This window comes from Varroa jacobsoni, unplaced genomic scaffold (genome assembly GCF_002532875.2).
Source record: "Varroa jacobsoni isolate VJ856 unplaced genomic scaffold, vjacob_1.0 contig04634, whole genome shotgun sequence".
Classification (NCBI taxonomy): Eukaryota; Metazoa; Arthropoda; class Arachnida; order Mesostigmata; family Varroidae; genus Varroa; species Varroa jacobsoni.
Window position 1 is genome coordinate 1 of NW_019215298.1, and position 15,052 is coordinate 15,052.

The 15,052-nt window shown below is 37.0% G+C and overlaps 1 protein-coding gene across 4 annotated transcripts; it reads left to right on the plus strand.

Annotated features, from left to right (window-relative positions):
* Positions 1–243: 243 nt before the first annotated feature.
* LOC111273071 (very long chain fatty acid elongase AAEL008004) lies at positions 244–10,012 on the plus strand. 4 transcript variants are annotated; one of them, XM_022854763.2, is made up of 6 exons: positions 244–1,474; positions 3,810–4,053; positions 4,839–4,895; positions 5,252–5,439; positions 5,885–6,235; positions 6,567–10,012. In XM_022854763.2, the coding sequence occupies exons 3-6, from the start codon at positions 4,839–4,841 to the stop codon at positions 6,808–6,810; spliced, it is 840 nt and encodes a 279-aa protein (XP_022710498.1). In that variant the 5' UTR covers positions 244–1,474; positions 3,810–4,053; the 3' UTR covers positions 6,811–10,012. The 4 variants fall into 4 exon arrangements, with proteins under 4 accessions (XP_022710498.1, XP_086829602.1, XP_022710497.1 ...); XM_086973476.1 differs by lacking the exon at positions 244–1,474 and having other exon boundaries at positions 3,570–4,053; XM_022854762.2 differs by lacking the exon at positions 244–1,474 and having other exon boundaries at positions 3,570–3,826.
* Positions 10,013–15,052: the final 5,040 nt, after the last annotated feature.

The window sequence follows — 15,052 nt, forward strand, 5'->3', positions numbered from 1 at the left end:
ATAAATGATAGAATAAACATTAAGCCTAACATTTTTTCATAATTTGTGGTCAAAACTTTTTCTTCGTTTATTTTGAACATTCTTCTCCTCGTAAAATAGTTATGATGCATAGCGCGGGGTGATAATACAACCATATATCTTAATTATTGCGTTATTTTCATTGATGGCAATTGCAGGATGAAAGAGCTGGAACATATACTTTGCGCAGATTACGCCATTCGGCGAACCGTATTTTATGGGTACTCGAGGCCATGAGGTAGCTCGAATTAGGTGCCTTTCGCTTCGCCGGCTAGTTCCCTTTCCACAGCCAACCCTAGATCCCAACTCAAAGCAATACTGCTTTGCTGTGACTAATAGTACCGTTTACAACTCTCCTTTAAGGAAGCTCAAAATCCGAAAATGATTTCACAGTAATTCCTACATCCCAGATCCTTAACCTCTAAAAAGGCAGAGCTTTCGGCGTTACTATGCTTTCATAGACCCCCTTAATATTTCATTTTCCTATTTTCATTTGACGGGACAATTATGATCGCCATGGCTTGACTTAATCAGTGTTGACATTTGTTGCAACGTCGTCTGCTCCAGACCAACCCCCTAGATCTACACCCGCCTTCAATTGCCCTTTGTGTACATCCACCTTCAATTAAGCCCCACTACAAGCCTTTTACCTCAAACGCGTAACGCGTTTTTTTTTATGCGTACTTAGTGTACGAACAGAGAAGCAGAGTTGCAACGTGACTATGACATTGGTCACAGATACCATATTTTTAATATTCCTCTGTAACATATCTTTTCATTCTAGGCAAATTTCATACTGCTCAGACCTTTTCTATCCTGCTATTATCCCTCACACCGCTAATCAGCGCATAAGTGTTTCTACTAAAAGGTAGACGATTATTGGGCTTGCGGGCCGTCTTTCGCTTTTCTTGGACGAGCTTCTTTTAGGAAGCCAATTCAGGCACTGTGCGCCACGATAACCGCACTCCATATACAGCCAGGCTTTCGCAAGCTTATATACAGTTTACCCTCCTGCCCAACATAAGCAACCGTTACCTCATCCAGGAAGGGCCTACAAAGACAGCGTTAGGTCAGCGGAGTGCAACGGACCGCGAAGCTACGAGACGAGAGTGTCGCTGCCCAAATGTACTCTACATACCTACCAACTGCACTGTTAAATGGCCACCAGCGTCCAACTAGCGCATAATAACGTGAGCAGGTCTTTATTCGGGTAAACCTGGGGTCAACTACTCCCGCTGCCTGGTAGCCCCTGGAGGCTACACGAAATATATTTTGGTGCAGTGAAGATAGCCCCGACTGTTTCAATGTAGGTTGTTCGTCTATGCCTATGCACTTCAGCAAGAAATTCACACCATTTTCGTCATTGTGATCTATTGGTTACGCATTTTTGTAACGATTTCTGTGTTGTAATAGTGCTACGACTGCTGTGTTAACACGAGAACGAAATTCCCTAAAAGTAAGCAAAAATAAGAGCGTTTTCTGTGACACGTGTGTATAGCTCCAACGCTAATAGAAAAGGAAATATCATAAAACGTAGTTTTTTTTTTTGTTATTGCGAATTTTGTCTGTAATACGAGTGAAGAGCTAATGTAGTAAATAGACGAGTTATAGTATAACGCCTATGTCAAAACAGTTTTACGTTAATGTCATTAGTCTGACTCGTTCGAATTGTCTAAAAAACCTAAAAATATGTTGAAGTAAAAAAGTATAATTTTTCAGACGAGGTGCATAATTTTATTTCATTGCTTTCAAAATCCTTAACTAAACGCTTTTCAGAGCCAGCGGGACATCACTAAATAATTAAATTAATGAACCACGATATTCGAAAGGAAACAACACACGATGAATATAGTAGCGAGGCGTTGTGGTCATTTTATTTTGCAATTTTTGTATTTGGTTCTCCTTTTTGAATAAGCGATTCCATTGTGCTCGGGGGAAAAGTGCAATCAGCGCCCGGGTAAGCTGACTTTAATAGCAGTCCGCCGGGGAGAATGTCTCGCATCGAGCTACTTACGGTGATGAAGACTTCAGTCCTCTGCAGGAAACAAACGTACGGCTCAACCGTTGCGACGACCCTTCTCATGGGCTACACAGAGGGGAAACGTAGTTTTCGTACTTAGAACTTTGGCAAACTGGGTCAGCTACACGTGATTTGCGTGTTTTCAAGTCTGTATTCAAGCAAGATTTTATATACAAGCCAAAAGCCCTAAAAATGTAAGGGCTCGAGGCGGTCGAAAGGTTCAAAAGTCGTAAAAGTCTTAACAAGATTAGCCATTAAAGCACAATTGTCAAATAATATTCTTCTTTCTAAAGGGGCAGTTAAAAACTCGTGTATCATGCTAAAAATGGCTTTTCGAACCACTTTTGCTCAAAGACAAGGTGTTGTTTACCATGACAAGCTTTGTGTTTTAGAAGGAATTGGTTTTCGTCCAATACCGGGAGTAAAGTATGGACGCACGCCCGTTGGGACGCACGTTGGGAATTCCAACAAACCACTCTGTACATGTATGTAGCTTTGCTAAGATGGATTTGATTGCAATACTGTTCAATTACGAAATTCGAAAAATTGCTCATCAGCATTCTGAAATAAATGGAGCACGCCTCCTCTGACCCACAAAATCAAGCGATAGTCGCTTTGTATTATCTAAATTTAATAATTTTTCTTTGTATTAATTGACAATTAGACAGCCAACAAAGCCCCCATTCGTCGTACCTCATCGTGTTACGTTATATTCACTTGTCACATGTCGTTGAAATATAGCTAGCGTCAACTTAACTATTAAAAGTATCTTCTAAAACTGGCCAATCTGTTGTTACATTAAAAAAATCAGTCTGTAATCTTATTTTATTATTTATTTATTTATTTATTATTATTTATTTAAAAACCAGATTATTTCTCCGTAATAATTATTTTCATGATGTACCTGCCCCCGGAAAAAGCCAAGAGTTAATGTTTTATATAATGAAAATCTGGATCTGGTTGACGCAGACATTCATTTAGCGACTCGATTTTAACAAAAAATCGAAAACATTTTGGCATCTATTGACTTGAGAGCCTCATGTGCTTACAAGTGCAGATATGTTCTTTTCTTGCAAATGGTGTCCTTGTGAATTACAATACTTTCTGGGCCCGATTCACTCAATGCATGCGTTTGCGGATTCGTTCTACCAACTGTGACCGCCTCTTGTTTGCTAGGTAAATCGTTATGCATTAGTTGGCAGATTTATCGCAACTTGGATCATGACAATAGCAGTAGACGCTGCTGTAATTAAGAATGCAGAGGTTCTCAGTTAAATTTATATTGGAATAATTTCCTATGTATTTAATCTAACCGCTACTATTTTTATTTAGGTCGTTCCTCTTTTCTCATTTTAGTGGTTGATTCTCTGACTTTGTGTCCTCGTATGGTTCCCCAAAGTCTACGACTTTGAGAAATCCAATAACTAAAAATATTTGCCATCTGCCAGCTACAAAACATGCCCGTAACCTTTCTTTTGCGTTTTACGTTCATTATTTAAATCATTTGAAGTCGAACGTATACCACCATGTGTTATTCACTTTAAACGTGAATTTTAAACGTGAACCTTAAACATGCTACCCACCATGTTATCACGGAGACAAATGCCAATAATTTCTGTCTCATTCGACATTATCGTTCGGCGTTCCATGAGACGACTGGCTCCGAAACGAAATGTGTCTATGCACAGATTTGAACCTATGTCATAACGTGTATTTAAGATTAGCAGGCAAATATGCTGCCCACTAAGCCATCATGACGACATTGTTCCAGTACGATGATCGTGCCAGGTACGTGATCTAGGCCTTGATTAGACATTATTGACCCGTGGTCGCAGCAGTTCTGTGGCAGAAGTAGTTGGGAGAGCGTCAAACCCCACTGAACTCGAAGATGGCCCTCGACCACTAAGTTGAATACACGCACACCCAGACACACGCCCACGCAAATACGAACTTTGGTCCTCGAAGGGTTATATACAATCGAAGCAGAATGTCCTCTCCCGAGAAAAGAACAACACGTAAGTGCCTAACAAAGATGCTAAATTTGAGTTGCCCTGTTCTAGTAATTACCTTTGTTACGTGCAAATTTATAAAATTCTACCCTTGCAAAAGCAACTGTCGTCGTGAAATTCATTTCCAACGCTGAGTTATCATGCTGGTTAGTAATGACGACGTTTTAAAAAATAAGGTATCTTATGTATTGTACGTATGTAATATATTCATACAAAATCGAAAAGCGCACCAACTTACATTTGCAGGCCAATGGTCTGTTCGTCATGCTAACGAAAAATTCTTAGTTCTTCTTAAGAACACTTAAGGAGAAAATTTGTGTGCATCAGCTAAGTAAAAGGACAACTTCACAATGCATTCATGTATACTTCTTGCATGTGAGAAACGGGGTTTAAGAACCTGCGAGGTACGAACTAGTTACATGACTACAGTCAAGTCAGAAACGGTATCTAGCAATAATTTTTTCGACAAGTGAAGTTTTGCTCCAATCTATCATCGCAAACCTCGTCCAGAGCAGCCTCTTACAACACTATCAAAATATGTGTCAAGAAAAGTAAACCGCGTTAGAACTTTTCTAAGAGATAAAATTTCCTCGTATAGGTTGTCTCTGTGGGCCAATTCGTTGTCGTTCAAAAGGGAATAAAGCATGGTAGCTTTGTCACGCACCGTTCCCCGCTCACTACTGGCGAATCAATGCATTGAAGCCTCGAAGTTCTGCATAATTTTACATATAACCAATTTCGTTGTAATTAATATCACTGTGCAACTCTCCTTATTATAACTGTTTTTACAGATGCACCCGCTAATGTGGTTATGGGAACTTACGCCACCTCAAGATCCCCGGACCAAGGTGTGCGAATAGCATATGATAAAGAAATCCTCAGAAATGTAAATTAATGAAGTTATTAGAATAGCGCAGTCATTCCCGTTTAGATTCAAATGAGCTTTTATTATTTCGCTGATACGTGACCAGCGGTTGAAATGTCGCTATTAAATTATAAGTGGTCATGATAAATATACATAAACAATGTTACACTCAGTCTCAACAATGAAAAAAATGCATTGGAAAATGGGACTTTTTTTAATGGAAAATGGGGCTTTTTTTTTTATAAGTTCTGTAAAGTGCTTGATCTTCTTCGAATGACTATTGACGTCAACAAAGAATAGGACGGATGTGTATTAAAAAAAGGTCTATTTCTTTCGAAGGGTTGGCTGTTGGTGGATACCTGGGTTCCTGCCTTAATATTGTGCTCGGCTTACGTGTCTACCGTGAAGGTCTTTTTACCACGTTACATGAAAGACAGACCACCATTAGATATCATGTCGTTCATTCGGGCCTTCAATTTATTTCAAGTGCTCGCCAACTTCTGGTTTGCAATTCAAGTAGGAAGGAGGCAAGTAACTAACGCTTCATTCTGCGTTGCTGATTCGAGTAATATGCCCCTAAAATATATATATAGTACTGCAGACATGAATAGCACACATAAATAGACACCTAAAGGGTGACTTTGTACCTTACAACTCATTATTCTAATAACGTATAATTGTTCAATTTTTTTACTGTAGAGTGTCCAGGTGATCAAAATGAAAGGACGTCAGATATTAGTTATTATCTTATATACTTCACCGTATAACTCTAAGATCCCAAATTACCATAAAAATGACCTTCTATGCTGAGTATTCGACGTTGTGGAATAACTGGAAGAAACGATAAACATTTGTATGCTTTAACGGTGAAATTGCCTTCGGGGTAGGCTGTTTTATTGGATAGGAAGTCATCCAGTCTGCTGATGGTATATATGTATTGACTAAATAATATTTCTCTTTGTTCGCCTATAGAACATACTTCGGAGGCAGTTTCAGTTGGTTGTGCCAGGGCGTTATGGGTCGAGATGATCCCGTTACGTTGGATCTTTTGAGACTTCTCTATGTATATATCTGGGTCCGGGTGGTCGATTTGCTGGATACTGTCTTTTTCGGCTTACGGCACAAATGGACGCATGTATCGACGTTAAACGTGTCACATCATTGCATTGTACTGTTGTTCGGAGTCTATGGCGTTCGGCACGGAGCGGACTCCCATATGACACTCGTCGTTCTTGTCAATCAGTGCGTGCATGTGATCATGTTTACGTATTATTTCTTTGCATCCTTCGGTGATCGCTTCCGAAAGTACCTCACTTGGAAACGGTTAGTTCAGCATTACAGCCAGCAAACAGATGTATCATAAATAGATAAATAAATGCACTATTTTATTTCAACACGCATAGAAGTTGCAGTGGATCCACAAAAAAAAAGACTATCATATGAATTTGTACTTTATTTTTAGTACCAGCGGGTTAATCCAGAGATGTTGGCGTGCGCCTTATTACAGTATGCAGCAAGTATTTAACTAACTATTCTGCTTAGTCATAGTTACACTGCACGATTTAGTAAGTTAGAAAATGGTACAAACGTGTTTTCTTAGTTTTTCATGTTTGATTTTCATCCTAGTTTTTTACTGGCTTTATTGCACTTACAGTTACCTGACGGGCATCCAGTTAGCACAGTTTTTTGTGCTCGGGGTCCACTCTGTTCTACCGTTAGTGTTTCCCTGTCCTGGACTTCCTGCAATGCATTCGATTGTGGCCATCTCGTCGATGACCTTTTTCTTCATCATGTTTGCGCGCTTCTATGTACAAACTTATGGCGGCGTTAAGCAAGAGTTGTCCAAAATACCCGTTTCATTTGGTTGTAAACTACTGGTTGAAAACAAGTCACTGTGAATTACATTTGTTCAGTAGCTCTTCTTCACCTCGAATGAAAATGATTTCATCACGATGGTAAACATTTTCCAAAAGAAGTCCCAAACAAAATGTAAAACATTAGCGTAAAGCTATAAGCTCAGTCGTCCCAAAATTTTTATGAAAATAGGAAATGTGAAGAAACCCTCTTGGAACATGAGTTGTACGACATTGAAATGTACAGAAGTCGAAACATTAGATAAACGATTTTTTCCTTTAACGGAGAGTTGCACAATGTGCAACGGTTACTACTTAAAACTATAGTGTGACACCGTTGCCGTGAAATATCGAAGTATGTTGTGCCCTTAAGTTTCAAACAGTAACAACGCTCGCTGGACATATGGAATATACACATACAACATGCGGACACTCCACTGAAACTGTGACCGCGTCCTTCATAGCAACGGGCATTTCAAGTACACGCCATTGAGGAGAACGACAGACAGGAGTGAAGTGATGGTCAAGATGGAGAACTTTGTTTGTTGGAACGACTCCTTTTTGGTATGGCCACGTCGTACCTGAAAGCCGAATAGGGAGGGTGCGAGCAACAAAACGAGTCGACTTAGAGACAATGGTGGAACCGCTGGAAATGTGTGAATGCTCATTTATACAGCCTGTCCAGCGTTTCGGTAAACGTACGATTATTATATTGAGACTACCTAAAAACAACGAATATAAAACAGTCGGGTTATTAACTCAATGACAACATGAAGTTATGGTATTAGCAACTATTAATATAATAACAATTAAAAACTATATGTATATTATGCATAGAAGATTGGAAAAAAATGCAGTGGCTTTCGGTATAATGAGCAATAAGGTACCACGAAAACAGATTGTTAAAAACGTACACATGCATATAGAAATAATAAGGAATAGATATACTCGTTATTTATAACTACTAACTACAGAATATTTTGTTACTACCGTATTTCTATGAAGTCTCAATAATTTATCCAGTGGAACGCTATATGTGATACAGAATGATTTGTTATTACAGTACAGTTAATCGATTAAACGTATTAACTTATAATTTATAGTATTGTTATAAGCGCATGTAAGCTGCGCGCTCTAAATTTGCAATATCACACATCTATCGTTGTTATACGACGGACTAATTTTCAACGGCAATTGAATGCTTTTTTCAAATGAGCGATTTCCTACTAAATACTCTATAATCTCTATGACACCATCTATTTTGGGTAAAATAAATGCTTTTTTATTTTGCAGTTTAATAAACATTCTTGCTAGTGTTATGGCCAATTTATTCAAAAAAAAAAAAATATTATACATTTATAAAGGGTGTGATCCTCTACCTACGGTAACACTGATTCTGGTATGGAACTTCGACCGTGAATTTGTTTACAACATATATTATGTCCATAGACTAATATATATATATATATATATATATATAAACCCTAGTAAAACCTTTTACACTATAGCTTTAAACACAGTTTAATAAAGATTTAAAACATTTTTTTAAACGTTTTATTAAAATTATATTGTGACGAAAATTGTTACTGTTGTAAAGGCTTATCAATATTCGTTGATAACTGAATAACCTAAAATGTATTGATTAACTACTCTGTGCTATTTGCTGGCCACGATGGCCTAATGATCAATATAGATTGCTTTTATCTACTTAAATGTTTGCCACATAATTTAACATCCAGTTGAAAACTTAAACTCTCCGCACCATTATTACTTTAGCATCTATTTTGGTTGGTTTAAAAGCTTCAACTAAAATAGACTGGATGTATTTAGGTCATGGATGAATACGAGCCATCAAAATGAAGGTGGGTTGTCGTATTGGTCAGGTGAAGCTCGTCTGCGCCCTTGGACTATAATTAGACGTGTCAGAAAATATTCATGACGAGCATCGGGATCAACCCTGGTGATAACCTTTGCAGGCGTATACAAAGTGGCTATCCGACCCAGAAGCTTAACCGGCAGTACATCCAGCGTGAACTAGTTGATCTTTCATACTATTTTATGTAGATACTTCTCTTACAATACGGAAAACATTTACAGTTAAAATGTGTATTTTATAGAAAATATGAATTTATATTCATTTATACCTGAAGTATGTATGCTTTGACTAACCTTTATATTATCAGCTCGCTGCATATTAAATCGTAATAGGCGTTCCCTGAATAAAATCTCGTGGTATCCGAAATAAACCCACCTCAAAGGATGATTTGGAGCAACTATTCAGGCCAAACCAAAAATATTATCATTGTTTACGATGACTATAGGAGTAAGAGCTTCTTTTAATAGAGAAGTAACTCCGATTCACACGTCAGACTTATAGCGATACCCTTGAATAGATATTACGTGATAATTAGGTAGAGCTTTTAGGTTGTATGTTACAACGTCTGAATTTTCTGTCTCAATGGAAAATCGTCACGTTAATACATTTCAACAACTTAAGAAGCATCCTAAGTAGCATCATTATCATCTAATATATAAGAAAAAGCGCTCAACTTACTTGTCATAAACGACGAGCAATCACGAAATCCGGTAAATGCTCAAGGATGGTCCAGTGTAAGAGAACAACATCTCAAGACAGTCCTCCCAAGACGCCTGTATTTAATTATATTCGACCTATAGAAAGCTTTTAATAATGATCGGCAATCGGCACAGCTTCCCGCAATAAAAATCATTCATTTCAAAGGGAAGGAGATGTATACAGTAGTATATATAGGTGTGTACAATAATACATTGCCATAGGAAACGTTTCGGTAATTAATTTGAATCAAATTCACCTTCAATCCATACCTTTTGTGATATATTAAGCATTCTGTTTTTTATGTAAAATTCTGACTCCGGCAACAAGGTATGTTATGTGTGATTGAAAATGGCTGGTATCACTTAAAAAACAATGAGAGTCAATTTCAGCAGTAGCAACGATGATCCACGAAGCGTCTGAAGTGGGAGACATTTATTCGGTTCGACGGATACTAATGGTACGTAAAGAATACTAAGAATAAGTAAAACTTATTCTGAATTGATCTTATGATTGCATTTCAAATTACATCATACACTTCTGCTTGAATTAACTGGCCTAACTGAACTAACGTTTATTCAGATAATTATATTTATATGTAATATTTTATGACGTCTTGTACCCATAGCGTTTGCCTGGTTTCACCACAAAATTATTGTTGTCGTTTCAGCCCAATTTGAAAATATTTTTTAAAAAAAAAAAAAAGATTTCTCTGCATGGGATCCAACGTAACGAGTCAAATCAACGTATTAAATTGTACGAATGAAGAAAACTTCAAATGCAATCACATTATGTACCTTCTATAAAGTAGAATTAACAAACATTGTAAATACTAAAGATTGCATTACTAAGTCTATCTATTGTACTTAAATATCAAATAATAGTAATAATATTGGTATCTAATTATTGAATACAAAATCTGTGGCTTTGAAGAGAAAGAAGGCGAACGTTCAGTGAATATATGTTGTGATATTAGCTTTTAACACTTAACAAGTGCAGCTGTGTTTCACTGTCATGAAATGTTTGAATCAAATGAAACTTTTCAAATCGACAAACAAAAACAATCATCTGTCATTAACGCCTTCGGACATTTCTTGGAGAATGTTCATCGCCTAGCAGCTTCGTGATCATCTCGTATGTGAAATAAAAAAATGGCCTTTTCTCATCTCTTAGAGTCCCTCACAACTTCGCAAACGACATCGATAAAGTTAGCAACACGATTTGGCCTCCGTATCAAGAAAACCTAAATGCAATCTTTCTGTGCGAAAAAATCAAGTTTATGTCATACGTCAGAGTAAACATATCTAATTGGAATCTACGTGCGCGCTAAATTTCCTAACTAATTTAAAAGATTTGAAAAAAGATAAGCAAGACGTAAATACACAAAAATTAGGCAGAAATAGGTCTCGAATTGACTGAAAGTAGGTTCAGTACTTAAACACCTGCTCCTTCAACTTTAAACCCACCTTCTCCTACCCAAAAGCTTATCTTCCCAACTGTATTATTTCATGTCGTTGTCAGATTATTTGGATACATTGTACACGTGCATCAAAACGTAAAGCTACAAGATTACGTGGGGCTTCTCCGTAGATGCCGAGTTATGGAAGATCTATGGAAAAGTCCGAAGTGCGCTTCACGCAGTGGTGTAAATAATTAAAAACGTTCCGCAGAAAAAAGAAGAAGATTAACAGAACTGGTTTGCTACTTACTAGACTGGAAGCGGATACATCGCAGAAGAAAGGCTAGCATCGAGAACTTTTAAACTCCAAATATAGCAACAATAACTTCATTAGTTATTTTCTTGTTCCAGCAATTGCGCCAAAACTTATCAAGATTTAACTATAACTACTTAGACACCGTATTTGTAGCTAGAATATAATTGAATTGAGTTCATATCTAAAGCAGAAAGACAATAATTTAGCATTATTTTCTTTTGAAAGATCAGTGAGACATATCATTCTTCAAGTATGCATTGCATATATCAATTAGGCTATTAACGCTTTGTTTTCATACAAGTTTGTTTTATGTAGCTCGAGCAGTATCCGGAGATCATTTGGAATCCAAAGTTAACATCCATGTATGTTGATTACTGCAGTACATCTGATTACGGCATGTACGTTTACGTACACAGGCTGACACACGGGCAACGGTGATCCTCAAAAACATGCAATGCAACCTAAATAGAATGCATACTAATCCTCTAGTTTAGGCTTTGCTTACGGAACATGGAATGTTAGACAGCCAATAATTGGTTTTAAGTATCATTAGTATTCTACAGAACGATACAATTCAGGTTTAGCTATGAGATTTTATGTACAGTCGCCTTTCTGCTAACTCAACGATTAGTAGCATACCGTTTATTCTGTTTTGAGTTTCAAACGAGTACGAGTTTTGTACGAGTTTATGAGTAATTTCTTAGTAATTTACAGATTTCAAGATTAGCAGGCCTATATAGTACTGATTATAAACAATACAACGAACATGCGCCGTGAAGAGTTAATGCTATTAAGATTACTTACAACTACTGTGATTAGGATTAGGGTTATAAGGGAATTAACAGAGCTCTACCTACACGCGCGCTAGGCCAATAAATATAGTAGCTAAATACCACAGAAAATGTTCGCAGATTATCCAGGCGCCGGCCGAGTTATTATGTCTCGTGTCTCGAAACTGACCTTAGCTATATTTTTTCATGTTTGGATTGACCGCTAAATTGAACAGCAGGACAATAGTTTTAGGAAAGTATTTTCAGATTTTTTCAGTAAGAAAATAGATATGTCGTATTAGCATTGTAAATATTAGCGCGTAGAAAAGAAGAAACGCTCTACTCTAAAATGGAGTGAGTTTTTGAGCATGTGTCTGGTACAGGCAAAATATGGCCTGGATTAGAAAATATGGACACAGGGAAGGCATCGTAAGTTACAAATCGCGTTTAGTAGAACAACTTATTTGGAATACAAGTAACACTTATTTGGCTGATACCCAACCTGGCAGATCGCATAGACCGCTTAGTCGAATGAAACATTGCAACGATATAAACTGAAAACAACAGGGTATCTTGTATAAGAAAACCCCATTCTTATACAGAGTTCCATTTCAAATGTAACTAGCCCAAAGCTAAGCCCATTATATAGACAAAATAATTCGATACACAAATACAGCTTATTTTTTTTAATCTTAAAATATCAGTCATTTTATACGATGGCATCTACAGGAATAAATGTGCATGCCAAGACCTATTTTACCAGCTACTTCGTCGTATCAGCTATAAGGCATTCATAATAATAATAACAGCTATTAGAGAGAAACTTGCCTTCCATATGGCGATGTCATCTAATTTCCTATAAGACACGGGTCAAGGCTTTCTGAGCTCCAAGACGGATGGGTGTTCGGTCAGTTCAAGGGCGTACGCGACCTACTTCTCTGAAACTTTGTGCCCATACAAGCACAAAATTAAACCCGCCGCACGGTGTCTTTGAAAAAATATTAAAAATGTTGAAAAAGATGATGGTTGAAGCTTGGCTAGCTTAATTTAGAACAGTTGGTAGCCAGCTTGTATAAGTTTATTAAAGCACGATCCTTAGTCCTCTTGTTGTTTTCTCAAGTGGCAATGTTCGTGGGCAAAGTATTATTTCATTTGAATTTTATTTAATTATATTTTATCTTAATTAATTAATTACAATTTTATACGAATAATGATATCGGAAAGAATTAAGAAAATCATTATTACAATGATTCGTAAACTGATAATTTTCCAACCACTCATCAATGATAAACGGCGGTGACCACACTTCACCAATGTAAGAGCAATACCATGCTGCCTACTATAGCGAAATTATCAGCTGATAAGAACTACTGATACTGATCAATTTTAACCAGTTTTCTTTGGTAAAAGATCTAAGTCAGTTATCGTATCGTCAAAGATTAATCAGACGAGGACGCTTATAAAATGCATGAAGAGTAATTCGTAGATCCATTCCGAATCGAAAATCGATCATATAATCGTTTTTTAGCTTATCTGTTCAAATCTATGGCCTGAAAAGGGCCTGATTAAACAAGCCCATTTGGCACTCAGTTCATTCGTTATATAGGCGTACATAAAAGACTTAATGTTTACATTAGTTAGCATTAAATTATGGGCTCCAAAACCATAAATCATAGGTTTCATGGCTATTGCCATGGTGGTTATTTTGTTCATTTTTCAGGACACACAAGTCCTACTAATGAAAGGATCTTTTACAGCCTACCCTGTCGGAAAGCACTTCCTACGTTAGAACGCAATGTCGTTGCTTGAAAATGAACTTCTACACAAAAAGTTGTCCGGACAGTTTGACTTTGAAGCACAAGATCGACTCCTCAGCATGCGCACTCAAATGTTAAACATCCCTTCTGCGAGAAAAACTTGACATTGAGAAAAACTGTGTGTTGTTAATGAGAAAGTTTAACCATGACCGGCGTGGTTCCTATGAAATCAAATAGCTCTTGATAGATTACCTACTGTATTTCACCAAAAAAAAAAATTGACATAGGAAAAATTATACGACAAGCCGAAATTACGATAAATACTTAGTAGCAAATGTCGACTCTTTTTATTTCCGCTATTATCTTCCTAATTTCCTAATTATACCATAGAATTCTAGCCCGAATATTAGTGCATTTTCAGTATAAACTAGACAATTATTTAGCGGGCAGCTTAGTCAAGGCAAACAACGGTAGCAAATTGACTCTAATTTGTATTTGATTGGATTATTGGATAACAGTTTTATCGAAACAAATAGACAAAATAGGCTCCAAGTACTCGTAGAATAAATTAAAAAAAAAAAACAACTTTTAGTTGTTAATGAGAATAAAGGAACGCGTTGGAACTATGGAAAGTTGGTGGACTACATAGGTTAGTAGATTAATTATAGATAGGTTAACTAATATGCTGAGATTAGGTGTCTAACTGCCTTTCGAACTTCATATAAAATCAAGTTACTGTCCTCTCTCTACCTACTGCAGAGGGAACTAACAGTATTTTACAGATTCTCTTTTACTAAAGTGTACTGGGTATGTCTCTACGTAGATACTGTATCCACACCGCTGTATTACGCGTAAACCTAATTACAAAAGCTTTTAGAACAAGAAATTACGCACCGACTAATATATCAAACTAAGTAATCAGGGACCAGTCTATTTGCCATGTTTTGCATTTATTAATGATACAAACCGTCTGCATTCACGGCAGTCGCTACAAACGTATTTTAAGTGTGCCTAAATTGTATCTAACTTGCTTATTTATGGTAACTAAAACTGTTTTAAGTTAATTTTTTGATTACTGAAATTTCTCCCCTATCCTATCGCGTAACAGCGGTGACGCGTAAAACTCGCATTGGCAAATGTTTATCTCCTAGCAACGTTTGTAAAATAGCTATTCATTAAAGTCAATCGCACATGGTTTAGAGAGCATTTGCATGAAATATATTGATAGAACTGAAGTTTTATTCTGTCAATACTGGAGTAGAACACCGAACGTTAGTGGCTCAGAGCAAACGTTAACCGAGGCCGATTTCATAGACTGGATTCTTAATGCTGCATTGCTTGCATGTATTCCACATGCACAATCTGTCTATTTATTATAAATCGGCAGGGTAAGTTGACAATAAATCATCTTTAGTACCATAGCCTTCAAATAGGACGGTGTACTCAAAATTCTCTGTATCCTCCTATTGGGCT

Bases quoted from the DNA above. Each gene is read 5' to 3' on its own strand.
- LOC111273071 (XM_022854763.2), top strand. From the start codon at position 4,839: ATGCACCCGCTAATGTGGTTATGGGAACTTACGCCACCTCAAGATCCC. The intron at 4,896-5,251 runs GTGTGCGAATAG...TTTCTTTCGAAG, and splicing joins CTCAAGATCCCCGGACCAAG to GGTTGGCTGTTGGTGGATAC. The intron at 6,236-6,566 runs GTTAGTTCAGCA...TTGCACTTACAG, and splicing joins AAGTACCTCACTTGGAAACG to TTACCTGACGGGCATCCAGT.